The sequence below is a fragment of the Rhizoctonia solani genome, chromosome 14 (genome assembly GCF_016906535.1).
Source record: "Rhizoctonia solani chromosome 14, complete sequence".
Classification (NCBI taxonomy): Eukaryota; Fungi; Basidiomycota; class Agaricomycetes; order Cantharellales; family Ceratobasidiaceae; genus Rhizoctonia; species Rhizoctonia solani.
The window spans coordinates 1-26994 of record NC_057383.1 but is presented as its reverse complement, the minus strand read 5'-3'; the positions used below and the strand labels follow the sequence as shown (position 1 = coordinate 26994).

The 26994-nt window shown below is 45.6% G+C and overlaps 7 protein-coding genes across 7 annotated transcripts; 3 read left to right on the top strand and 4 right to left on the bottom strand.

The window, feature by feature from the left end:
- Positions 1-2522: 2522 nt before the first annotated feature.
- RhiXN_10679 (uncharacterized protein) lies at positions 2523-4200 on the top strand (the record flags this gene model as incomplete). The annotated part of the gene is made up of 6 exons (XM_043330495.1): positions 2523-2714; positions 2768-2965; positions 3010-3053; positions 3104-3461; positions 3515-3699; positions 3753-4200. 6 exons carry the CDS (start codon positions 2523-2525, stop codon positions 4198-4200), a joined length of 1425 nt encoding a protein of 474 aa, XP_043185840.1.
- Positions 4201-4396: 196 nt separating this feature from the next.
- RhiXN_10678 (Vegetative incompatibility protein HET-E-1) lies at positions 4397-5254 on the bottom strand (the record flags this gene model as incomplete). Its single annotated transcript, XM_043330494.1, has 1 exon — positions 4397-5254. One exon carries the CDS (start codon positions 5252-5254, stop codon positions 4397-4399), a length of 858 nt encoding a protein of 285 aa, XP_043185839.1.
- Positions 5255-5386: 132 nt separating this feature from the next.
- On the bottom strand, positions 5387-6081 carry RhiXN_10677 (uncharacterized protein; the record flags this gene model as incomplete). Its single annotated transcript, XM_043330493.1, has 2 exons — positions 5387-5401; positions 5458-6081. The coding sequence occupies 2 exons, from the start codon at positions 6079-6081 to the stop codon at positions 5387-5389; spliced, it is 639 nt and encodes a 212-aa protein (XP_043185838.1).
- Positions 6082-7629: 1548 nt separating this feature from the next.
- On the bottom strand, positions 7630-10926 carry RhiXN_10676 (Reverse transcriptase (RNA-dependent DNA polymerase); the record flags this gene model as incomplete). The annotated part of the gene is made up of 3 exons (XM_043330492.1): positions 7630-8887; positions 8945-10743; positions 10795-10926. 3 exons carry the CDS (start codon positions 10924-10926, stop codon positions 7630-7632), a joined length of 3189 nt encoding a protein of 1062 aa, XP_043185837.1.
- A 113-nt stretch (positions 10927-11039) lies between these two features.
- RhiXN_10675 (Retrotransposon-derived protein PEG10) lies at positions 11040-12230 on the bottom strand (the record flags this gene model as incomplete). Its single annotated transcript, XM_043330491.1, has 1 exon — positions 11040-12230. The coding sequence occupies one exon, from the start codon at positions 12228-12230 to the stop codon at positions 11040-11042; it is 1191 nt and encodes a 396-aa protein (XP_043185836.1).
- Positions 12231-16376: 4146 nt separating this feature from the next.
- On the top strand, positions 16377-16856 carry RhiXN_10674 (uncharacterized protein; the record flags this gene model as incomplete). The annotated part of the gene is made up of 1 exon (XM_043330490.1): positions 16377-16856. The coding sequence occupies one exon, from the start codon at positions 16377-16379 to the stop codon at positions 16854-16856; it is 480 nt and encodes a 159-aa protein (XP_043185835.1).
- Positions 16857-19768: 2912 nt separating this feature from the next.
- RhiXN_10673 (Helicase conserved C-terminal domain) lies at positions 19769-24539 on the top strand (the record flags this gene model as incomplete). The annotated part of the gene is made up of 14 exons (XM_043330489.1): positions 19769-19867; positions 19900-20316; positions 20369-20463; positions 20693-20868; positions 20925-21271; positions 21477-21528; positions 21938-22033; positions 22094-22353; positions 22416-22691; positions 22758-23239; positions 23273-23489; positions 23564-23899; positions 23965-24138; positions 24198-24539. 14 exons carry the CDS (start codon positions 19769-19771, stop codon positions 24537-24539), a joined length of 3369 nt encoding a protein of 1122 aa, XP_043185834.1.
- Between the last annotated feature and the right edge of the window lie 2455 nt (positions 24540-26994).

The following is a 26994-nucleotide window of genomic DNA, read 5'->3' as shown; positions in this document are numbered from 1 at the left end:
AGTGGTCAAGCTGGTTCAATTCTGGCTAGTTCTATTTTCCTCTGTTTATGACAAAAAGCACCTGAATTTTGGAGAAGAACCAGGATACTGCTTTTTCCTGTGATCCAAATTGCATAGAACTTTGACAGTGCAGTCTACTACACCCTGTACACCTACTGTCAAATTTTGGTGCAATTCTGTTGAGGTGAAAAATAATTGATTTTTGAGAGATTCATGATAGCAGAATTGAGGACTGATCAGCAAACTACTGGTCAGTTGAAAAACCCCCATCCTTTTCCTCAATGATGTGAGTGCCGCCTATTATAGGGGTCTGGCTCAAGGGGGGGTTGAGCAAAACCTTAAATCAAATCCCGTTGTTCCGCCCAAACCTATTAGATAACCTGCCCTGAAAATGAAATTTCACTAGTAAACCACGTGATTCCGCATTTATTCATATATCAATCAAGGCAATTTGAAATCATTTGTTAAAAATCATGTCTTCAATATTTCACATAAAATTGCAGTTATGTGCAGGGACCTATTAGCTAAGGGACCCTGAAATTCAGATTCTATTAATAAACCACGTGATTCTGCATTGATCCATATACATATCATGCCAATTTGAAAACATCAATCAAATTTGTGTACTAATGGCCAAACACAGCATGCACCTTCCATTTTTGGAAGTCAAGACTACCTTCAATGGAAAGAGGGGGCTTGATTACCCCATAGAGTGCAGTTTCAAGGATAGATATAGCATGTGAGAGGAGAAAATGAGAAATGAAGTAAATTTAGTGGATTTTGGTGAAGTGGGCCAGTTTTGAAAAATGGACTAAATTTAGTCCATTTTTTGTTTGGCCCTTGGTGAAAAGTTGGCCAGCACAAACAAAGCAAGAATGGACTAAATTTAGTCCATTTTTCAAAACTGGCCCACTTCACCAAAATCCACTAAATTTACTTCATTTCTCATTTTCTCCTCTCACATGCTATATCTATCCTTGAAACTGCACTCCATGGGGTAATCAAGCCCCCTCTTTCCATTGAAGGTAGTCTTGACTTCCAAAAATGGAAGGTGCATGCTGTGTTTGGCCATTAGTACACAAATTTGATTGACGTTTTCAAATTGGCATGATATATATGGATCGACGCAGAATCACGTGGTTTGTCAGTAGAATTTCATTTTCAGGGTCCCTTAGCTAATAGCCAAGAAATCACAACCTGTCAGAATCACGTGATATATATACCAATCGATAGCAAATGCATTGGTTTCCTATCAGAATTTCAAATTTAGGGTTGATTAGTCATCAGCATTCTCTCTGATGGTGCCATTACTGCTGGTGTCTGCAAAACTGGTCATAAAATGAGGAAAATACAACCAGCTGGGACCAAACCTGCTTGACCACTGAGCCATAGAGCCCTAATGATCCTCTGCAGACAACCCATGATCACACCTTCAGCCTCCAATTTGGGCTTTGGCCAGCATGTAACCACTTGTACCAGGTTTAGACCATGTGTCATCACTCATGATGCGTTCTCTGTTACAGAACAGAATACTATAGTAAGGAAGGGCACAGTAAGCAAACAGGAATTGACATTAAAACATAGTTCATGAGTACTTATAAATTATGTGGTAAGATTTGCTGAATCTTTCTGTATATTCAACTATTTTTGATCATGTAGATATGTCATAACCCATATCTGGAGGGGTTATTACCATATATATCCACTGTCAAAGATATATAGTATATATGATGCACAGTGATATATTAATAATATAAGTTGCTGGGGGACGTTGCACTCCCCCCACCCCCCTAGCCGCGGGCCAATGTTAAGGGAGCCCGCGGGCAAGGTCTGAATAATATATTATTATAGAAGAGATTATGTCATCCCCCCCCACCTCAAATCCGTAGTAGTTTAGTATAGTATTTGATAAAGGACTGGAGGGGGGGAGGTCATGTGACCTGGACTTAGAGAATATCACTAAGTCCAGCCATGTCGACCACAAGTCTCTTATAAGTGGGAACCTGGAGGTTCTGAGTGCATATGTGCGAGTATATGCGTGCTTGCGGTCATGTTGGTGTGCAACATGAGTGTGTTGGAGGCTTGACAAGGTCAGGACTCATGGACAGAATGGAGTGGGTCATGACATTGCCCCCCCTTTTGCACATAGTTTAGGGGACATGAACTTGTGCCATTAGAAAAGATATCTGGATAGATATCTTATTAGGTGTCAAGTTCTCCTAAGTACAATTGTGCAATGAGTTGTTCTGAGGTCACCTGACTTGTTCTTGGTCATGTGATCCTTATTGGAATGTTGTTTTCTTCCTGTGGGAAAGTTCCCACACTACAGTCTTTGTAAAGCAACTTCTCAAGTCTTCTGGAAGTTCCTGGTTAGCAACATATTTCATGGTTGCTTGGTTACTGTATGGTGCCATTTTATTGTTCAGAAAGGATTGGTATAGTAAGTCATTTCCCTCTGATTCAGTCTCTTGGCCCCCATGGTATAAAGAAGAGGGCAGTGGGAGGTGGGATAAGTCATCAACATGTCTCAATGCCCAACTGCCAGCGCCACTCCCTCCACAGTCTTGGATTCACAGCCTTCAGGGCTGTTGGGTGCCACCCCCTATGTTTCCCAGATTGCATCTACTGTGTGGCAGAGTCAAGAGCTGCCTCTGTCACAGCTCACTCCCAGGACTCTCAAAAGAAGGTTGGATCTGGACTCCCAAGAAGAAGGAGTAAGTGGTCTTGTTTGCTAGCAAAATCCTTTTACTAAAAGATAACTGTAAAGTCACAGATATCCTGTGTGCTTCCCCCCTTGTCCAGGCGTTGGTTAGCAGTGCCCAGCAACAGGGAAGACTTAGAAAATGGAGGAAGCTCCATTGTCCCATCCATGGCTCCATTGGAGTCAAGGGAATCTATTGTTCCTGCAGCCCTGAAGGGCAGGAGGACATTGGGGTTCTTCCCCAAGAAGGAAGGCGCTTCCATTGTAAGGGGAAGTGTTATCTTCTCACTTATGCTTGTTATGTCAAGAGTGAGGAGACAAGGGAAACCTCTCGCCATGAGGTTATAAAAGAGTAAGTAGTTATACCCAGGATGTTTTTACTTTTACTGAAGATTATTCAAGTCTTGTAGATCATCTTCTTACTCTGAGGAGTGGGGCAAATTCCCTTTTGGAGTATGCCATGGGAGTCACTGAGTCCCATGACCTGAGGGAAGGTGAATGGCAGCCTGATTGGCATTGCCATGTTATTGTTTGGGCCAGGACCCTCATCTCATCAGAGGCCCTGAACCTATGGAAGTATAAGGGAGTGCGCCCTCATGAGCGTCTTCTTGTACTTAGGGATGATAAGGGAAGGTTTGCCCCTTTATCAGCCTATGAGTATCTCAAGAAGGAGGCAGATGCCTGGGAGGCAAGATATGGGAACCTTACAGAGGAGTTCTTATTAGGCCAGTGCCCTGCAGGGTTGAAGGCTAAGACCAATGTAAGTCCCTGGTTATGGAAAGAGGTTCTCAGCTGATGGTTCTCTTATTACAGTGTAATGAAGATTTTGCCTATGCCATGGAGGCAGAGGATGCTGAGGGATTTTTTGGTTGCTTAAAGGAGCGCCAACCTTGTGATATGGCCATGGGGTATAACAACCTCAAGGCTTTCACTGGTTACTTCTACAGGGACAAGGGTGCCCTTCCTCAGGGTGTATGTGAACCCAAGGCCCTTAAGAAGTAAGTCCTCTTCTTTTTCATCATAGAAGAGAATGTTGACAAGTTGTTACCAGGGCTACAGTCAACTTGCCACCTGGTGTTCAGGAGTGGGTTGCTTCCAATATATTGGAACGTGACCCTGAATCTGATTGTGGTAAGATCCTTGTTTTGTGGGGGCCCTCAGAAACAGGGAAGTCAGCCCTGGCTTGTTCTTGGGGGCACCATATTAGGTTCAGGCAGAACCTCAACTCTGATGAGTTTAGTGACCATCCTATGGTTCAGTATGCAGTGCTGGATGATATGGATTGGTCCAAGGTTCCTTTGAAGATGTGGGTGCAGGAAGACTTCAACTTCCACACTAGTTATAGATCAGAGCGCCATTGCCAATGGGGGCGTTCTACTGTTATATGTTCCAATTCTAAGCCTTCTGTATTTGCTGATTGTAGTTATGCCACAGTTGATGGCAAGGATTGGATTGACACCAATTGTACCTTTGTGTATATTGGTGATAAGCTGTATTAGAAAGTTCCTCTTTGTCTTGTCTTTCCTTGTCTTGTCTGTTCTGGTTCCTGTCTTAATAAAGGCATCCTTTCTCTTCCTCCATTTGGCATTTAGAGAAAGATCAGATAAGACACATGGTTACTAAGAAGGATCAAACATTGGAAGAAAAGGAAGAAGAGAAGAATGTAAGGTGACTAATGGAATGTTACATATTTCATCACATTCCATCAGCATAATCCAAGGGATTCCATTTGTTCATGGCCTTGTTACTTTCAAGGTCAGACTCATGTCCTCCTTCATCACTTAGTTCATGGATTGCTAAGTTAGATATACTTCTGCTCAGATCATTCTGAGCTGCTTGCATGGCCCATTGTTTGAGCCAGTCATGTAGATCCTCTATGCTCATTTCGCGTTCTAGGATCATGTAATAGACATCCTCAGGAGTGAGGTTGTCCACATAGCCACCTAAGCCTGATGGCAGTTTGTTTTTCCAGTTTTCAATTTCTGCAGCCAGCCATTCCCTTACTGTTGAGATTGGTATCCACCATTCAGGATCAATTTCCTCAATGTCTAGATGCCACTCTGCCAACTTCCTTGTGTGCTTTAGCACTGGGGCCCTCACTACATCCTCCACAGAGGCACCCACATTACCTCTACACACAAAGAACTTGGTACTTTGCATTAGTTTGGGTTGTTTTGGTGGCTCACTGCCAACCCAGCGGAGGTATCCCCTGATTGGACAGCGTAGGGTTCTTCCAATCCAGTAGCATTTCCATTGTTGACCCATTGGTATGTAATCAAGGGTTGCTGAGGGATCAAGTAGTTTGGCATAAGCCTTGGATTGTTGGAAGGAGTCACATCTTGTGATGACCTTATGCCAGTCATAGATGTTGGTGATAGGGGGTTGATCATTCCCCATGTCCCAGCCCATGGATGGATCTGGGGGTGCCCATTGATCCAGGTTGTCCTGGGACCAAGGGAACTTGGTCCTGTGCTCACTGGATCTGTCAAGGTGGTAAGAGGTGGCATCTCCAGTGGCCTTGGAGATCCTGGTCTCTGTTCTGATGGCAGGCATGATGTCTTAGTAATGGGGATGGATAAGAAAGTAGTGGTGCCAGTGGTGGTTTGAGATGACTTCCCAGGCATGGGATGCCTTCCTTTATACCCTGGGTTGCCAGGACCCTTATCTTTCCGCTTGTCAGACCCTTTATTGCCCTTTGCCCTAGGGTCACGTGATTTCCTATGTTCTTCAGTAGAGTGGTTTGTTCTCCCACACACCTCACATTGGATTTCAGTAGACCCTGATTTATTGGAATTGGATTCACTGTAGTTCTCAGCCTCCCAGAGGGAAGACAAGGGAAGTATTTTATCCAATTCATCAATCACTTCCTGAGAAATGCCTTGATCCAGCATTTCCTGTTCCATCTTTAGATGGTTGTCAATATGTTTCTCCAACCTTTTGACTCCCATTACTAGTTCCATTAAGAATCCATAGACCTTTTGGGTACTTGTAAGGTGGTCATTAGTAATCCGTTTCCTGTTTGCCTCAGTTTTTGGTGGTTGAGTTTCCTCAGGGAATTTGGCAAAAAAGTCTTCAATAAAATCCTTCACTGTCTTATTCCTGGTTGCCTCATCTACCAAAGGGGTTTCCTTTTCCCTGGTGGCAGGGTCCTCCAAGGGTGTGTTATTCCCTGGATTCTCATGCCTAGGGTCTAGGATCCTAGCTGTGGCAAGTTGAAATGATTCCATATCCAGTTGGTCAGCCTGTTTAGAAGGGGTGATTCCTACTCCTTCCTGATGTCCCTGTTCCATGCCTTGCATAGGAGATGTCAGCTCCATGACATGATCATGTTCAGGGTTATCCAATTGGGGCAAAGTCCCAAATACACGCCTAGGTTGCATCTTATGAATTCCCATATTGTTGCAAAAGGCCAAATAGAGCACTATAATAGTCTCTATTACTTGCAAGTTCCAAGATATACCTATCTTAGTCAGTAAGAAGCCAAATAGCGCAACCCACAAAGGAAGTCTTTAGCTATTTGCAAGTAGAAGACAAGAAGTCTTAGTTAGCAAGAGGCAAAATAGCGCAACCCACAGAGGAAGTCTTTAGCTATTTGCAAGTAAAGCAGTGGACACCTAGGGTCCTAGTGATGAGAAGACTCTGACAGTACTTCTTATCACTAATCAGAAAGAAGGATCAGTGGAGATCCTTTGTTGACAGTTGTTGATAGTTGAATTTCAAATAAATCACGCAGTTGCTCTTTTTGAGGTGTAGCAACACCTGCTTGTCCCTATAGGTTGTAAGACGAGGGAAATCAAGCTGGCTTTCTAAGCAGCTTGTTCCACCCATATATATACCTGGGCATCACTTGGGTCTATATACATATTTCAAATAGGAGCACAGCCTCTTGGAGCTGGAGCACAGCCTCAAGAAGCAGTATGAGTCAAAAAACCATGTGGCAGTGCTTGATTAGCCAATCAGATGCCAAGAAATACACCGGTGAGGTGAGGTCTTGGCGGAGTTGGTTCTATTTTTAGCACATGATCACGTGGAACACCACTTAAGTATGACTCATACTCTTGGCATGCACAGCCACAATATAAGTATGACTCATCCAATTTCCTTATATGGTAATTCTATTCCCCAATCCGGCCCGGTTTTACCCAGAGATCAAGCACAGCCATCATCATGTGATTGTGGCAGTGCAGGTAGTACTTGATGACTAAGCATTTGTCATTATGCTTGGTCATAGTTGATTTGTCATTCATGAGTTGATCATGTGACCAGGTTGCTGACTAAGCATTTGTCATCATGCTTAGTCATACTTGATTTGTCAACAATGAGTTGATCATGTGATCTGGTTGCTGACTCATTGGATGTTGTACGCCAACTGTAAGGTTGGGTACACGCTAGTGGGCGGGCGCTTATGGCCGTACTACTACAGACACTGCTGATGTAACTAACTATCTAGGCTATACTAATACCGCTTAGGGCAGTCTACTACTTCTATACTACTGCAAGGGGGCCTTAGGCCTGGGAGGTGTGGTGAGTAAAGGGGTGGTGAGCGTTTGGGAACTACTTAGGGGCCGGCTACTTAGCTGGCTGGCTACCTTCTCTAATGAGTAAGAGACAAGGTAAAATTGACTTGGTGGTTCCAAGCAATTTCCCTGCTGTATATATAGACAGAGGCACACTATTTACATGGTCTGTGCGCGTGTGAAAAGAAGTACATATAACAAATGAGAAGTGTGCTGCGGGCTGCGCAGAAGCGTGGATTTCTCCTAAGCGCCCTTGGCACGGCATCTCGGCGCGGCATCTCGGCATAATAAGCGCTGAGATCACGTGACTGAAAAACAACAGATATTGAGTCCGTAAAAAATAGTAAAAATATTAGAAAAAAGAGGCGATTCCAATGGTATAACTTAGGGGTTTGTAACATTGCCCCCCCCTTAAAGGCTCTTGGCGGCGTCACAAGCCTTTCTGAGTCTAGCTTGGTTGAAGCGCTTGATCTCTTCCTGACTGTGTTCCAGTAGTTCTTCCGGTTCCCATGAATTGTCTTCTGGACCGTATCCTTTCCATTTTATCAAATAAAACCATTTCCCTTTTTGTTGTTTAGAGTCAATGATTTGTTCAACTTCATACTCTTCTTCCCCTTCTATTGTTTCAGGAGGGGGTTGTTCTGGGAGTGGTTGGCTCGGGGATTCGTGGACTTTGGACAGTAATCCTACATAAAATACATCATGGATTTTCATGGTCTCAGGGAGTTCCAGGCGGTACGCGTGGCTGGAGATTTTCTTGGTGATTTTGAAGGGTCCTAGGCGCTTGGGGTCCAATTTGTTGGAGTTGGAACGTATCTCCACGTTCTTGGCGTCTAGCCAGACTTTTTCCCCAATGGAATATTCCGGGATCACTCCCTTGGTCCCTGCCATTTTTTCCTTTGTCATTCTCAGGGCGGATTCCGCTTCTTTCCATTCTTGTGCCAAGGTGTTAGCCACGTGATTGGCTTCTGGTACGTTTGCAGGGACGTTGGACGGATTCATTACTGGATTCCTCCCGTATACCAATTCAAATGGGGTTTTCCCGGTGGCGGAGTGCTTAGCGTTGTTATATGCGTATTCCGCTAGTGGCAACCAGGAAGCCCAGTCTGAGTGATCTGCCGCAACGTACAACCTCAGGTAGAATTCAATGAACTGGTTCACCCTTTCTGTTTGACCGTCTGACTCCGGGTGGTAGGCTGATGAGAAGGATGGTCTTACACCAAGGCGTTGGTAGAGTGCCCTTAGGAACTTCCCTGTGAACGTAGTTCCTCTGTCTGATATTGTCTTGACTGGTAGTCCATGTAGTTTCCACACATGAGAGATGAACAATTCTGCTAGACCCTTGGACGTAACTTTCTTGGTGGTTGGGATGAAATGCCCAAATTTGGAAAAGGAGTCGATGACTACCAAGATTGCGTCGTGACCATTAGATTTTGGAAAACCTGTGATGAAGTCATAGGAGATGGTGTGAAACGGATAGGGGGGAACTTCCAGAGGTTTCAGGGCAATGACCGGGGCGTGGGCTCGACGGTTAGCCTGGCAGGTGGGGCAACATTCTACCCAATCTTTGGTGGATGATTTCATGCCTGGCCACCAGTAGTTGCGGCTTAGAAGTTCAAGGGTTCTCTGTTGGCCCGGGTGACCGGCTAGGGGGGAGTCATGGAATTCCCTGAGTAATCGTTCCTTCAGGATCTCTGAGTCTGGAACCACAAGTTTCCCTCAATACCATAGCAGGTCTTCCTCCCAGTCGTAGTCTCTGTAAGCTTTCCAAATGGAGGGAGGTGCATTGTCCGCGTCCTCTGTTAGAAACTGGATGATGGGTTCCAAGGATGGGTCCTCCCTGAGTCTGGAGCAAATTTCCGTGACAATTTCGACTTCTTCCTCAGAGGTATTGGCAAAGACTTCTGCTGGTAACATGACTTCTGGCTCTGGGGGCGTGTCTACGTAATCTGATCTTCTGGACAGCGCGTCTGGCTTCCCTGATTGCTTTCCTGGGCGATAGTGGATTTCAAAGTTGAAATCGCTCAAGAATACACGCCATCGGGCATGCCTGCGGTTGAATGTCCGTGCCTGCATCCAATACTCCAGATTCCTATGATCCGTGAAGACTTGTACCGGTTTGTCCATTGCTTCCAAGAATATCCTCCATTCCTCTAGTGCTTTAATGATAGCCAGGAGCTCCTTATTGTGGGTGTCGTAATTAGCTTCTGCTCCTGAGAATGACTTGGACATGTAAGCAATGGGGTGTAATCGGTTGTCTGGTCCTTGTTGGCTGAGTATTGCCCCCATTGCTACCCCTGATGCATCTGTTTCCAGGTAATAAGGTAGCGCTGGATTGGAATGGATTAGGACTGGGGATTGCGTGACCAATGCCTTTAATTCTTTGAATGCGGCTTCCTCTGAGGTTTCCCATGACCAAGGGGTTTCCTTCTTTGTAAGATTGTGAAGAGGGCGTGCTACCGAACTGAAGTTGGGAATGAAGCGCCTAAGGTAGTTAACAAACCCTAGGAAGGCTTGGACCTGCTTGACTGTTTTGGGCTGAGGCCAGGTTGTGACAGCCTCAATCTTCTTTTGATCCATTGAGAAGCCTGCAGGAGATATGACAATACCCAGGTAATCAACCGTGGTGACGTGGAAGTGGCACTTCAATAATTTGCAGAACAGTTGATTTCTCATTAACCTTGACAGAACTTCCCTCACATGGGCTGGGTGGTCCTTGGGGTCTTCGGAGAAGATCAGTATATCATCTAAGTAAATGACCACGGTGACGTCAATGAGATCCCTGAATAGATCATTCATGAAGTGCTGGAATGCTGCAGGGGCATTGGTGAGGCCAAACGGCATGACTAGGTATTCAAAGAGGCCGTATTTGGTTCTGAAGGCCGTCTTCCATTCATCTCCTTCCTTGATGCGTACATTGTTGTAACCCCAACGCAAGTCCAGTTTAGTAAAGATCTTAGCGTGCCTGAGTTTTGACATGAGATCATCTTGTTGGGGGAGTGGGTACACGTTTTTGTGGGTCACATCGTTCAGCTTCCTATAATCTACCACTAGCCTGAGGGATCCATCCGCCTTTTTAACAAACATGACTGGGGCGCCGGCGGATGAGGTACTGGGGCGGATCTTGCCTGTTGCCAATTCCTCATCAATGTGTTGTTTCAGTGCCTTGGATTCTGCATCAGTCATTCCGTATATGGGGCCAGGGGATAGTTTGGCATCTGGGACAAGGTCTATGGAGATGTCATACTCCCTGTGAGGAGGGAGAACCTTGAATTCCTCTTTGCCAAAGACTTTAGCAAACTCATGATATTGAGGGGGAAGGTCTGCCAAAGGATTGATATCTGCCTCCTCTTTGGATGCTATTTGGACCTGTTCAGGAAACATGACAAGTCCCTGTTGCCAGTCAATCAAGGGGGATTCTGATGTGAGCCATGTCATGCCGAGGATAGCCGGGGTGTTGCCTATGGGGCAAACAAGGAAGGGAATGTGGTGGAAATGGCCATTGGCCGAGACCGCAAGTTGAACCTGGTGCCAAATGCAACCAGTCTGAGATATTGTACCATCTAACATCCTCACTACTCGTGGATTTTCGAGTAGGGTTTTTGGGATTTTAAGTTTTTCTACTAGTGCAGGGGATATAAAATTGGAAGTGGCGCCAGAGTCGATGAGGGTTTTGATAGGGTCCGTCGGGTAGTCACGCAGTATCATGTTTAAAAAGAGTAGGGGTTTTTTGTTCAAGTCCATTGCAATATTTACAAACTCCAAAACAGATACATGCAATTCTAAATTAGAGACCAAGGGCTTGATGGTAGCTCTTGGCCTTACTCTTTTTCCGACTCTTCCTGACCAATTTTGGCAGCCTCCTTGATGGTGGCCTTCCATCCATTTGGGCATTGTTTGATGCCATGCCCCTTTTGGCCGCACTTGACGCAGAGGCCAGACGCGCGGCGACGGTCTCGTTCTTCCGGAGTGACGTAATTGGGGTCCTCTGATAAACGGACCCTGGTGGTAGTGGTGGAGGTAGAGGTGGTTGTGGCGACCGGAGCCTTGGTGGGAGCCTTCTTAGGGCGGTTTTCCTCGTTCTCCCAACGAGTGTTGTCAATTTTGACCAAGGCGGCGAATATGGCCTCTAGGTCATTGTTGGGAATGTTGTCCTTGGTGGACAGGAGTTCTTTCACCTTCCAGTGAAGACCGCGCGTAAACTGGGCAATGTACGCCTCAGTGTTCCAGTCAAGTTCCGCCATGAGATTGCGGAATTCTGTGACGTACTCAGACGTGGTGGTGGTCTGAGTCAATGCGGCAATCTTCCTGGCGGCCGCCCTCTTTGCATCTGGATTGGCAAAGGCTTCTTTGAATTTGGCTGTTAAGGCCGGGATGGTAGTGGGGGGATTTCCCTTGCCCTTGATAATAGTCCCAATGAGAGGGAGTGCCCAGTCGGCTGCCTTGTCCGTCATGTGGTAAAGTATCCACACAACCATTTGCTCCTCCTCATTGAATTGGTCCCTGTGTAGGGCCACCCAGAGCAGCATGCGGTCCAGCCATTGTGTGGCCTTGCGTCCCCTGGTGTCTCCTTTATAGGGGTCGGGGAGGTCCATCTTGGGCCTTTTCACGCTGGACCCTGCGTCAAAGGGGGTGAGGGAGCTGAGTGACCGCCTAGGCATTCCCTGAGACTCTTTTTTGGGTCGCCTTGGCTCTTCTTCCTCCTTGGAGTCATACCCTGTACCCCTTGTAGGGCGGAAGGGAGCCTTGAGCCCAGGCCTAACCGTGCCTGGAGTGTGGGTTTCCCCTCCTGAGTGGGTAGGAGGGGTGACAGGCCCAGTCAATGGGCCAGGCTTGGTTTGGGCTCCGCCCTGGTCCTTGTCACCAACAAGGTCATTGGTTTCCTTGCATATGGCGGTGAGCTGTGTGATTTGCTCGCCTTGTGATTTGATTTGGTCCTGCAAGGACCCGACTGTGGCTGTGAGGGCTGTGATAGCCTCGAGGAGAGCGGCAAGGGACGGCTCCGGTTCCATCCTTGGCAAGTCTTGCGAAGGGGGAGATGCGCTGCAAGAGGGTGGTAGGGAGTGGGTTGGAACGGAGCGTCTAGAGGAGCAACTGGAGGGATGGGAGTATGGGTGTGGGGCGCCAGAGCGTGTGGAGGGAATATTGGAGACGGCGTGGGGGAAGTGGTGCCTATATCAGGACTTATGGGCGGTTTTTGTGTAGTGTGTGGGCGCTAAACCTTTGCGTCAAGCACCTAGCGTTGGATAGTCCCTACAACAAATCAACAGATCTGGCAATTGTGATATGAGCGGGTTTTCTACAAGCGGGTGTTTCAGCTGACTAAGGTCGCTAACTACTGTGTTCCGGCAAAACACGTGGTATGCGGGGGATTAGAGTCCTTCTGCCTTATAGCAATTTGGTACTACGTGAGGGTGGGGGGTTTTTGATTATTATACCCCGCAAAGTGGCCCTGATCACGTGATTTCCCTTGTGCTAGTACAGGGGATCCTCTCCTTGTTGAACAAGCCTACAGAAAGTCGATTTTACAATGTTGTACGCCAACTGTAAGGTTGGGTACACGCTAGTGGGCGGGCGCTTATGGCCGTACTACTACAGACACTGCTGATGTAACTAACTATCTAGGCTATACTAATACCGCTTAGGGCGGTCTACTACTTCTATACTACTGCAAGGGGGCCTTAGGCCTGGGAGGTGTGGTGAGTAAAGGGGTGGTGAGCGTTTGGGAACTACTTAGGGGCCGGCTACTCAGCTGGCTGGCTACCTTCTCTAATGAGTAAGAGACAAGGTAAAATTGACTTGGTGGTTCCAAGCAATTTCCCTGCTGTATATATAGACAGAGGCACACTATTTACATGGTCTGTGCGCGTGTGAAAAGAAGTACATATAACAAATGAGAAGTGTGCTGCGGGCTGCGCAGAAGCGTGGATTTCTCCTAAGCGCCCTTGGCACGGCATCTCGGCGCGGCATCTCGGCATAATAAGCGCTGAGATCACGTGACTGAAAAACAACAGATATTGAGTCCGTAAAAAATAGTAAAAATATTAGAAAAAAGAGGCGATTCCAATGGTATAACTTAGGGGTTTGTAACATTGGAGTTCAGCTGACTAAGCTTAGTCATCCATCCATTTCATCTTCTTTCCTAATTTGGAAAGGGGGTTGCCATTTTTGGTAGGTCTAGGTTGCTTAGTCTCTATTTGTCTTGAAAGTCTTCTTCAAGTTATGTCTCTTTCCTAATTAGGAAGGTGAGTTACCATAAATGGTAATCTGAAGTCGTGTTGTTGGGACAATATGTTGTGCATCATTGATGTAGAGGCATTAGTCATCCCTACATCCCCTATAGGCAATACATATACACATATATATGTATATATATACTGGGTATAGGTAAGCAGCTTGATTTCAATGTCATAACCCATATCTGGAGGGGTTATTACCATATATATCCACTGTCAAAGATATATATAGTATATATGTTATAAACTCCTAACATATACCATTAGAATCGCCTGAATTTTCTATTAATTTTAGTATTTTTTACGGACTTGATATCTCATGTTTTTCGATCATGTGATCTCGGCGCTTATTCATGCCGAGATGCCGCGCTGAGATGCCGTGCCAAGGGCGCTTAGGAAAAATCCACGCTTCTGCGCAGCCCGCAGCACGCTTCTCATTTGTCTTCTGTACTTCTTTCTCTCACGCGCACAGACCATGTAGATAGTGTGCTTTGTCTATATATACAGCAGGGAAATTGCTTGGAAACCCCAAGTCAATTTTACCTTGTCTCATATTCATTGAGGAGGATCATCCAGCCAGCTAAGTAGCCGGCCCCCACTAGTTCTCAGACGTTAACCCCACTCTGCTCACCACACCTCCTAGGCCTAAGGCCCCATTGTCAGTAGTATAGCAGTAGACGGTTACCTTACGTAACCATATCATAGCCTAGTAGTTAGTTTACAGACGTGTTGCTTGTAGTAGTACAGCCTTAAGCGCCCACCTCCACCAGCGTGTACCCACCTTACAGTAGTGTACAACAATATATGATGCACAGTGATATATTAATAATATAAGTTGCTGGGGGACGTTGCACTCCCCCTGCCCCCCTAGCCGCGGGCCAATGTTAAGGGAGCCCGCAGGCAAGGTCTGAATAATATATTATTATAGAAGAGATTATGTCATCCCCCCCCCACCTCAAATCCATAGTAGTTTAGTATAGTATTTGATAAAGGACTGGAGGGGGGGAGGTCATGTGACCTGGACTTAGAGAATATCACTAAGTCCAGCCATGTCAACCACAAGTCTCTTATATGTGGGAACCTGGAGGTTCTGAGTGCATATGTGCGAGTATATGCGTGCTTGCGGTCATGTTGGTGTGCAACATGAGTGTGTTGGAGGCTTGACAAGGTCAGGACTCATGGACAGAATGGAGTGGGTCATGACAAGATACATTAGGTATTAAGGGAGATACAGCTTTATTAAACAAAAGGCTCAATATCTTAGGACTAATTAGACAATAGTACTTAAGTCAGCATTATGCTTTTCCAGAAGCTACTATCCTCAGTTGCTGGGAGTTGTGGTCTAGGCCCTGCTATGGGTACTACCTGTTTCAGTCCTTCTCTTATGATTCTCAGTGGGAAGAGGTTTTAAGGTGACTTAGGATGCATCCTAACACATCCTAGGTGACTTACATAAGCCACAAGTGCATGAGATTCCCCCTTTCTTCATCACACAGGTGACTGAACTTATATGATACTTGACTTAGATGGTTGGATATACTGGGTTAGGAAGTTAATTTAACTACTTGTGTTTGAGCAGAAGTTTCCATGGCGTACCTGGTACGCCAGTCCCTGGACCAGTGTTGTCATGCTGCTACATAATCTTGCTTGAGGAGCAGCATATCCAGTATGCTATGCCCTGGCACAGCCCTTTGATTTTTGTCAGATGGTCTGCCCTCCTGTGCGGCATACCTGGTACGCTACGCGCCAACACAGCTCTTTGCCATTTGTCACACCAGTCTCTTCTCCCAAGCACAACATAATGTGTATGCGTTTTGCTGTCAACCACTGCTCATATGTCATTAGATCTTCTATATATTTTGTATTCTATGTGCTTGTAATTCTTACCACTTATGCATGTGCGGATTTGCATCTTTTGACAGGTCTCAATAATCATGGCTGGAGATTTTATGCTTAAAAGATTGAATGTCCCACCACAATTAGTATTGGTTGATAGCTGCAGAGGAGTGGATAATGATAGAACTTTGAAGTATATCAAACAGAGTTATTCTGACAGAGTAATAAATAAAACAAGAAAATACCAGCCAGAGCTCTTGAATATACTGGCGTACCAGGTATGCCACCTACAAGCATGGATGAAAACCAAACATGTGAGTCTGTATATTATTTTTCACTTCAGGTGAGATCAACATATATCTACTTTAGCACATTGCAACTTACTGGCAATTATCTTTGGTGGTGTACCAGGTACACCAGCCCTGATGTACTTGGCTATCATGTCACGTGACCATGTAAATGACTGGCCAATATCTGGCGTACCTGGTATGCCAGCCCTGGATGTGTAAAATGATTACAAGCACTGACCCCCCTTTGATTGTGTTCATGCAAAATGTCTCTTTACATTTCCTGCCTGAATGTATAGCTTTGTAACTGTAAGGAATGCACAATATTCTTATATTAACACTATTATATGCAAACCCCTTACATAATGAAGTTGGCAACGCTCACCCAATTTAACATCTTGGCCCACCCTTGCTACCGTTATTGTTTGTATCTGATGTCTAACTATACAATCTTGTTTGGATTGTTCTGCTTACTCATGTACAAACCCTGTTGACCTCAAAAGGTCCTGGGGGGAATTCTCTAAAAAACTGTCTTTACTTTCAAACCACAATAATTGAGTATTTTACAGATTGTCATTACCTTGGCAACATGGTTGCCATTGATGTTTGTAGTTACAGTAGTGGACAATAAGTGAAACCCCACATTTTTTGACATACTAATTACAACACTTGTATTGAGTTTATACTCAACAAACTTTGAACAACAGTGTGGCGGCTTGGCCTCCATCTTACTGTCCCATTTTATTTTATTTTAATTCTTCAATTGCTGATTGATCACAGAAAATAGTATGTACCAAACATGAGCAGGAAGTTGCGCAGCAGATGCAACTACAATGCATCTAAGGTTCCTACCACCCCCAAGAGGCAGGCCAACAAATGCAAGGCTCCAAACACAGCCAGCCGCATGGAACCCAAGATGTTGAACAAGACCATTGTTGAGCAAGCAATTGTACCAGCAAGAAGAGTACAGCTCACCTTTGGCACCATGCCCCATGGTGCAAGAGACATCAGGGAATTGCAAGGACCCAGCTTGTCTGGCTACAACCAGCCAGAATCACCAAAGTTGCAAAACCCATTTTGGGTGAATATGCCTGGATGGCGCAAGGGGCAGGTTGAGCGGATTTGGTCTGTGGCAACTGCAAAATCCCTGCCGCAAGTGCTGGAACCAGACTCCAACCAGTTCTATTGTCAGCTGTATCCCCTGATGCATCCAATTATGGCAGGAGCCTCCCTGGGGAACATTTCACCAACCCGTGGATATTCTGTGTGTATTTATTGATCATACTGTTATCTCCATATATATCAATATTATACTTAGTGAATAGAATTGTAACATTGCATTAACGTGTGCTGTCAAATACATATGTAGACAATTAGGCATTAAACATGGTAGATATTTTGGTTGTGTCTGTGCAGTGAAGCAGGAAGTAACTAATGAGCAGCTCCAATTTCAAGGGAGATAGATATATAAGTTGTATGTAAGGTTACAAAACAGGTCCAGAATGGGTCCCCAACAGGTTGTGGTGGCTTTGGTGTTGGGCCAAGCAGTTCCCTGTCCATCAGAATGGGTTCAAGGGCATAAATCCAGGCACCGTAGGACTTGGCGCGTTTCTAGCACCCTAACTCAGGTATATTCTCTTTCATTTGTTAGTTTTGTATTGTTTACCCACATGAACATGATGCGTGACAGTTTTGTTTGCTTGTTTCATGCCATCCAAATGTCCTACCGTGTATCTTCTGCTTAAATATGTGTAGCATTTATGGTCACCATTATTTTGCCACTCCTTGTGTTTGCTCCAGTGTGACATTGTCCGCAACCTCTTAGACGTCCTCTAATTCAATTGCTTGAGTGCATATACCAACTCTTGATACTGTACAATTCCCTCAAAGTGCCCCAACAATATCTTGAATTGACCTACTGAGTTTGTGCAGTTTGTTTCCTCCCGCCATGTTGTACATTCATGGCAAGGAATCCTGAACCTGATCTGGGAGCCATTGGGTGTGATGTCAATACCACTCAGTTGCTTTCAGATCTACTTGTTGCACAACACCACTAGGAGCGCCATGCAGCGCAGCTAAGGGATTGATTACAAGCAATTCAAACTCACCAGCAAAGTCTGTACGCACAACAAAGCACTGGTCGGGGCAAAGAAGCTTGTATTCCAGTACATTCTGCCCAGGATAGGCTCTGTCAGCTAGGAGGACTTCATTTAATACAGGAGAGGAACATTGTGGACAATGTAGCGTTTGCCTACAGACCACTGGAGCATCTTTGTGACCTAGTTCTTGCAGAGCTCAGCTGCAAAGAATCCAAAGACAAAGAGGACATTATCAAGGATCAAGGCCCAGCTGCAGAAGTAGCTTGTACTTGCTGTAATCAATATAATCCATATAATTGGGAGCATAGCCCCCCTCTTCCCAGAGTAATTTGGCCTACTGGACATGCTATTTGACAGCGCATAGCATATACAATCTCCAGCCAACCCTGCCAGAACAATTTCTTCAAGGTACACTGAGCAGCAAAAGTATTGCAGGTCAGGAGAGGTCAAAAGTTTATCTCCATTGCTGAGCATCCAATTAGTGAATCCCATCCAAATTTTACTGACACATGTAGCCATTGTAACACTATGCTGTAGCACAAAATCTCACAAATCCATCATGAACTAAGCTCACAACCCCACTTTTGCTATAATGCAACCTGCAAAACCTTTGCTGATTGTGTTGAGCATCTTCAAAATCTGCACATAACTGATTATGCAGTTCAGTATAAGTTCTGGTTTTTTGCACACACATTCTCAGTTATATGGCCCATTGCTGGACAGAGTATTAGCTTGTTTCACCCATTAGGGACTGTGTAACAGAACTGTCTTCTTAGGTCCAGTAAAAGAGACTCAAAATTGCAGTTACATTGAACTCAAGGCACTGTGTGGGCTGGAAATGCTTTGGGGTATCTCAGGTGGCTGCTGGTACCTAGTCAGGCTGTCTCCAAGACCATCCCATAACTGGGACTGGCAATATGAGGGATTGCAGTGGGTTAGGCTGTATGAGCTGAAAATTGAAATGCCACTCATAAGCTGGAATCCAAGCCAAATAACATAGAACTTCTAGGAGTAGTAGACACAGGTCAAGGGTATGCTGAGATCAACTATCTGTGGCAGCAGTGATGTGTTCACAAAGATAGCATGCAGTATACACAATAATTGCAGCCAATGGGTGGGGTCTCAAATTGAACATGTTCTAACTCTGTGATTGTGGATTCAAGGAGGTTGAAACTCATACAGTAGAAGGTGTCTCTGAGACAGACCTTGTGATGGAAAATTGGCTGTTTCCCTAATTGACAATCACAGAGTTAGAACATGTTCAATTTGAGACCCCACCCATTGGCTGCAATTATTGTGTATACTGCATGCTATCTTTGTGAACACATCACTGCTGCCATAGATAGTTGATCTCAGCATACCCTTGACCTGTGTTTACTACTCCTAGAAGTTCTATGTTATTTGGCTTGGATTCCAGCTTATGAGTGGCATTTCAATTTTCAGCTCATACAGCCTAACCCACTGCAATCCCTCATATTGCCAGTCCCAGTTATGGGATGGTCTTGGAGACAGCCTGACTAGGTACCAGCAGCCACCTGAGATACCCCAAAGCATTTCCAGCCCACACAGTGCCTTGAGTTCAATGTAACTGCAATTTTGAGTCTCTTTTACTGGACCTAAGAAGACAGTTCTGTTACACAGTCCCTAATGGGTGAAACAAGCTAATACTCTGTCCAGCAATGGGCCATATAACTGAGAATGTGTGTGCAAAAAACCAGAACTTATACTGAACTGCATAATCAGTTATGTGCAGATTTTGAAGATGCTCAACACAATCAGCAAAGGTTTTGCAGGTTGCATTATAGCAAAAGTGGGGTTGTGAGCTTAGTTCATGATGGATTTGTGAGATTTTGTGCTACAGCATAGTGTTACAATGGCTACATGTGTCAGTAAAATTTGGATGGGATTCACTAATTGGATGCTCAGCAATGGAGATAAACTTTTGACCTCTCCTGACCTGCAATACTTTTGCTGCTCAGTGTAGCAATACCCCCAAATGTGATCTTTGCAGTCCCAGCTACTACTTGAGCTACTTAGCAGTCCATCACCACTATCTCACATTTATCCTTCTCATCATGCTTAGATCCTCACCATGCCTTTGACTCCTGTTGCCCACTCCGTTCTCTACCTGTTCAAAGCTGCTGCTATGAACAAGTTGCACCCATTAACCTGCCCTCCCTGGACAAGCAATGTGTGGAGCTTTTTGGGCTGTTTCCTCTAAAGGGTAGTGAGGACTATTACAATGTTGAGATTGATGTAGTTGGCAACAGTGAGCCACAGTTGGATTCAAGCAAGGAACTGGGCCTCACCATGCCCAAGTCTTCAATTGCCTCAATCACCAGAAATTGCCAGAAGGCACTTGGGCTCCATGAATGTCAGGCTGCAGAACACTTCCTGCAATATTTCTGGGATACCTGGAAGGCGGATTATGTGAGGAAGATACCAATCCGCAAGACAATCAAGTCCACTACTCAAGGCAAGAAAGGTGGCCTGGACCCTTATGGGTATGCTGCGTATCACAACCTGGTATTGGCTGCAATCAACAGGAAGGGCAGTGTCATGAATCAAGTGGAGGAGACTTTGGGAAAGATTGGGGCTACTCCTGCCAATCTCTGGAAGGATGACAGAAGCTTAAACAGGGTGAGTTTTACATGACCAAGTACGTCTCAGTATTTGACCACAATCATACAAGCAGGAATGTCCAGCTACCAAGCGTGTTCTTGAGCATCAGGTGCCTATAGCTGACACCCATGCAAGGCTGGAAGAACAAGATGTGCAAGCAGCTTTGTCTTGAGCCCTATTTGGCAATGCAGGGGTCAGCAGTTGTGGGACTGTTGTCCCAGAGCTGATCCCTACAATTTGTTGCTTTGCACAGCGCAAGTATGAGAACCTTGCACAGAGCTTAAAGCGTAAGGTAACCACATCATGTGCTAGAATGCAAAAGGTCAACAGTAAACTGGAAGGTAAGCAAGCCAAGCTTCACAAAAAATGCCAAGCTAATGGATTGTTATAATAGATGCTCAAAGGCTCAGATCCCCAAGGCATTGCATGACGCAACAAGGGCTTTGACTGATTGGCAGAAGATAGCAATAGGGACAAAGGAGGTTGATGAGCTTCACTTCCTGTCCAGGAAAAGTACACTGAAGCAGTTATGGTCAAGTCTTGGGTTTGGAAGTCTTGAGGATGATCTGAGTGAGTACCAACCAGCCTGTGTTTAAGTTATTTGCTTATAGGAACTCTTGAACCAGCAGCGTCAAAATCTAAAAGCAAGTCAACTCAAGATGGTCCAAGCAAAGAAGAAATGCAGGCTGCCTATGCTTACTATGTTGAGGAGTACTGCTATGGAGTTGGCTGTCTTGACAAGTCCAAGCTTCCTATCCCTACAGTTGGTGTCTCTGGTCTCCACAGTTTGGTGGATGGGTGCAAGAATATTGGGGTATTGCATCTCAAGTCCTTGTCCACAGAGGTTTTGTGGGCCCAGCTAGGACTGCCAGGTGTGGATCAGTTCCCGTTTGCAGAGCCTGGCACTGGTGAAAGTGCCAAAGACATGGCTCCACTGGCCAAAACTTGTGCAGTGCCATTTTGGCATCAAGTGGTAGGCACTCTCAGAATCCTGGAAGGTGCTTTCACACAGAGAGTGGGCAATTGCGCCCAACCAACTTTACTGTGCAACAATGTTGGACTTGTGTTGTACACCACTGTAAGGTGGGTACTCGCTAGTGGGACAGGCGCTTATGGCTGTACTACTACTGACAAAGCTAACTAACTAACTACTAAGGCTAAGCTAACTGCCGCTTAAGGCGGACTTCTACTACTATCTAATGCAAGGGGGCCTGAGGCCTGGGAGGTGTGGTGAGTGAGTAAAGGGGGTGACTTCTGAGAACTACTGGGGGCCGGCTACTTAGCTGGCTGACTAGTCCCTCCTCAATGAATAGAGACAAGGTAAAATTGACTTGGTGGTACCAAGCAATTTCCCTGCTGTATATATAGACAGAGGCACACTATTTTACATGGTCTGTGCGCGTGAGAAAAGAAGTACATGAGACAAATGAGAAGCATGCTGCGGGCTGCGCAGAAGCATGGATTCCTCCTAAGCGCCCTGGGCATGGCATCTTGGCGCGGCATCTTGGCACAATAAGCGCCGAGATCACGTGATCAAAAAACAAAAGATATTGGGTCCGTAAAAAAACTAAAAAATATCAGAAAAATCGTAGGGATCCAATGGTATATGTTAGGGGGTTGTAACAACTTGGAAAGACAGTGCAAATCATTGGAGTCATTAGCATGATCCAACATTACTATAAGCAACAGGAACTGCCAGCCAAAGAGCGTCTTGCAACACCCATGTTTATCCAAGGTGAGTGGCGTTTGTGTGGCTGATGTGCTGTTTGGTTGACTCTGACTCTGTGACCTGTAGAGCAAAGCTTGCCATACTTTGCAGGCCAAAAGACCATACCAAATTTGCCATCAATTGTCATTACTCTGCAGATGCTTGGCAATCAATGGATGGAGCAATGGAAGAAGTTTACCCAGCTTGGTAGTTTTGTTCCTGTCCAGTACTCAGTTGAGAGTGGCACCCTTGAGAGCTTCTGCAGTGACCCAAGAGGTCCATTCCACGCAGCGGCTGGACAAGACTTGGAGCATGCAGGGCAAGTGGTTATCATTGCAGACCTATTGGTAAGTGTACATTCATTGACTATGCTGGTAGAACTATTGAATAAATCCAGTAACCTTATCAGGCTATTGCAAAGGAAGCCAAACAGTGCTTACAGCTCCCTCCTGCATTCAAGGGTAAAGATGCAAGGGAGTACAAAGCTAAGGGCAAGACACCTGCTTTCAAGGCAGGGATCAGCAATGGAGGCTCACTCTTTGGAATGCGCTTTTGGGTGGCAGCTGTGGACAAGATACACAATCTCCAAAACAGCAGTCACACTCAACAAGGGGTTCAGCTCATTACTCAGTCCTTGTCCTTGGTGATTGGAGCAACCACCACACCATTGCTTACGTTGCTCAAAGTAAGTCATTTGACTATGTTATACACCAGCACATCATTGACATTATGTTACGCCTGTGCATACTAGTGCCTGCTTGCTCTTGGACAAAACCTGCGCTACCAGCCATTGCTTGGTGAGCAAGGAGTTCAGGTCTGGAACAAGATGCAGGAAATGCTGTCAACTGGTAATGAAAGTTGGAGGCTTACAAGCACAGCGGTAATTCAAGCCACAGTAGAAAGGGAGCTTCAAGCGGCACTTTTACTTGCCAAAATTCCCTTGTACAACCCCTGCGCTGCTAAGATCAAGGAAAAACTGGAAAGCAAGTACCAGGCTGAGGACCAGCAGAGCATCCTCCATATGATTCATGTCTCAAAGCAGCCACTAAACATGTTGCGCTTGCTTCTCCCCATCATGATTTGTTGCACAAATGAGTCCTTAGACTATTTGGGCAGACAAATCTTGGATCTCCTGTTTGTACAGAAGTTCATTGCTTGGGCACCCATGAATGAAGAAGAGAAGGAAATGCAACAGATCATCAATCAAGAGCACACACAGCAGAAGAGCAAAATGTATGTCTTGCCCTTTTTTTGCCTTTCTCTCAGATATAATCTCCTGTCTCCGTATTCTATCACACAACAACTGACTTTGTTGATGATTCATAACAAAACAAAACTGGTGCAAAAGGCCAAGGCTGCCAAGAGACAAAAAAGAAAGCAAGTGCAGGACAATGTGGGTGACAATGAGGATGAGGATGTAGATGAGAATGCATGGAATGGGTCTCAGGCACAGGGGGAGGTGGAACAGAGCAATTACAAGAATGTAAGGTGGCATGTGAGTCAAATTTGCTTCCCCATATAAGCTGATTACACCAACACTTACAAATCTCAAATCAGAACTTCCTGATAGAGCAGAAGTTTGCTGGCATGCTGGCTAAGCTGGGAGTGCTACAGCTGGAAGAGCAGGCTCAGGAGCTTGATTGTGGTACCTTGACAAACAAAGTCACCAACAACTGGACAGTGGAGAATCTGCCCCAGAAGATGTCCACAAGGATGCAATGTGTCATGGGATTGATTGAGTGGTTCTGGATTGGCAACCCCAAACCTGTTGCATTGCTTGAGGATGGTACACTAGATAAAGCAAGGCTTATGCAAGAACCTCTGGCCAGCAAGAAGCTGCAGAAGTTTCTCATATATGTGGAATTTCAGCAGCACCAAGTGCTCATTGCAAAGGTCAGTGCTCTTATTTCTTGCAAGTTATTTGGAACTTCACATTTGATGACTGGAAATTATATCAGATGCTCACTCTCAAAGAAAAAGACTATGTGACATACAATGGCTCTATGGCTACCACCAAGTGTCAACGGTCTGTTGAGAAGTTTGCCAATGACCCATCATGCCAAATCATGATCATCAGCAATGTAGGCTCAGCTGGTCTCAACTTGGTGGAAGCCTCAGTTGTGATCATTGTAGTATGTATGGCTCAATGTTTGCATCACTCAGTTTGTCTAACAAATTTTCCCATCTGCAGAGCAGTGTTTGGTCTGGGCTTGAGCTTGACCAAATCATGGGTTGCGTTGATTGCCCTGGGCAGCTGCAAGATGTAGCTGTATACAACATCATGGCGCCAGAGGGAATTGATCTGGCCCTGAATGTTTATGCAGATAGTAAGGCACAGCTCTCTAACCATTTCCTGAGCTTGCAAAGAACCTTGCAAACTGTGTACTTGCAAATTGCTCAGCCACACTCCAATGATCACAATGAGCTTGACTTGGAGGAGATCCCTGCAGTCCCTTCAACAAAGGGTACAAAACCATCAACTTCCAAAGCTGGGCTGCGCAAGAGAAAAAGCCAAAATGAACCACGCTCTTGAGATGCAAATGCTGTTCAAAAGCTAGCCCTAGCCAAGGCACTGGGATCACAGGTTTCCAGTGCTCCCTCAAGCAATTGTACGTTGCTCCAGCCTAGATAAAGTTTGACCATTGCTGATCAGGAGCAACATATTCTGACAGTAGTCCCTACAACACAGAGCATGCAACCTCTTCCAACATCATCAACAGGAAGCATGGAACAAACTGATGAGTTGTTGAGTAAGTTCTTCTTGGATATTGATTGCAGAGTGCAAAGAGAATATTAATGTTGTGAAATATCCCAGGGTGTACCTACCACCACACCAAATGCCATTGGTGCCCAGACAATGGTGGCCAGTAGTCAACAAAAGACTAAGTCCCATGCAAAAAAGGCAAAACTTAGTCACTCTTCTTATGACCTGTCATTGGTGGCTGTGGCAACAACACAGCCAAGTCAGCCTTTATCTGCAACAGGTATGGATTCATTTAAACACATTTTATGCCAAGGTTAACACACGTTATCTGTTCAAGGGCCAATATTGGTGCCAGCCAAGAAGCGCACAGCACTGTCCATGGATCCACCAAGCAGCATGCCAACACGTACAGATCCAGCTGCCAGTGGTAGCTCTTCAAGACAAGCACCAATTGTTCCCAGGCCATCTGGAAGTGTGCAGCCAAGAGCAGCTACCGCTACACCAGAGCAGCTGTTGCAATTACAGCCTGGGTCCAGCTCCACAGCACCTACTACATCTGGGCACTCAGTAGTCACAAGAGGTGGAAGCTAACAGAGGAAGGTGTTCCGTCTGAAAGCATCAAAACTCTCAGCTAGTAATCACTCTGTCAATGCAAAGAAGTAACAATTTGAAAATCTGTATAGCAATTCACTGGCAAGTGCTTAATAATATCATAGTTATTACAAAGTAGTAGGTTGGTGGTAGGTTGAACCAAGCTACACTGCAGGGTGGCCCAAGCTACACTGCAGGGTGAACTGTGATATGGCACAGGGTGGGAACCAGGTGGACACAACCCACATATGGTGTTAGGGTGGATTATAGGGAAAGCATCAGCCCTCCTACAAAAAGTTGCGTACTTTACACACAGCAATACCACCATCCCCTAAGTTAGGGTGAGTCATGTGACAACTGACCACCCATCCCACACAGAATTGCGTACAACATGCAGAAGTATAGCACCATGGTCAATGTTAGGGTGAGTCACATGATCAATGATTACTCCTTGTACTCACAGTTGCGTACCAAGTACGCAGCTATATGACCCACAATCATGTTAGGGTGAGTCACATGACCACCCATCACTCTACTCATGCAGAGTTGCGTACTTGGTATGCAACTATATCACACACAATTGTGTTAGGGTGAGTCACATGACCACCCACCGCTCTACTCATGCAGGGTTGCGTACTTGGTACGCAACTATACCACCCACAGTTATGTTAGGGTGAGTCACATGACCACCCACCGCTCTACTTGTGCAGAGTTGCGTACTTGGTACGCAACTATACCACCCACAGTTATGTTAGGGTGAATCATGTGACCCTCCACTGCACTACTCATGCAGAGATGCGTACTTGGTACGCAACTATATCACACACAACTGTGTTAGGGTGAGTCACATGACCATCCACTGCACTACTCATGCAGAGATGCGTACTTGGTACGCAACTATATCACACACAACTGTGCTAGGGTGAGTCACATGACCACCCACCGCTCTACTCATGGAGAGTTGCGTACCAAGTACGCAACTATACCACCCACAGTTATGTTAGGGTGAGTCACATGACCACCCACCACTCTACTTGTGCAGAGTTGCGTACCAAGTACGCAACTATACCACCCACAGTTATGTTAGGGTGAGTCATGTGACCCTCCACCGCACTACTCAGAGTTGCGTACTTGGTACGCAACTATACCACACACAACTGTGTTAGGGTGAGTCACGTGGCCATCCACCGCTCTACTCATGTAGAGTTGCGTACCAAGTATGCAACTATATCACACACAATTGTGTTAGGGTGAGTCACGTGACCACCCACCGCACTACTCATGCAGAGTTGCGTACTTGGTACGCAACTATACCACCCACAGTTATGTGAGGGTGAGTCACATGACCACCCACTGCTCTACTCATGCGGAGTTGTGTGCGCAACTATACCGCACACAGTTATGTTAGGGTGAGTCATGTGACCCTCCACCACACTACTCATGGAGAGTTGCGTACCAAGTATGCAACTATACCACCCACAGTTATGTTAGGGTGAGTCACATGACCACCCACCACTCTACTTGTGCAGAGTTGCGTACTTGGTACGCAACTATACCACCCACAGTTATGTTAGGTTAGGTTAGGTTAGGTTAGGTTAGGTTAGGTTAGGTTAGGTTAGGTTAGGTTAGGTTAGGTTAGGTTAGGTTAGGTTAGGTTAGGTTAGGTTAGGTTAGGTTAGGTTAGGTTAGGTTA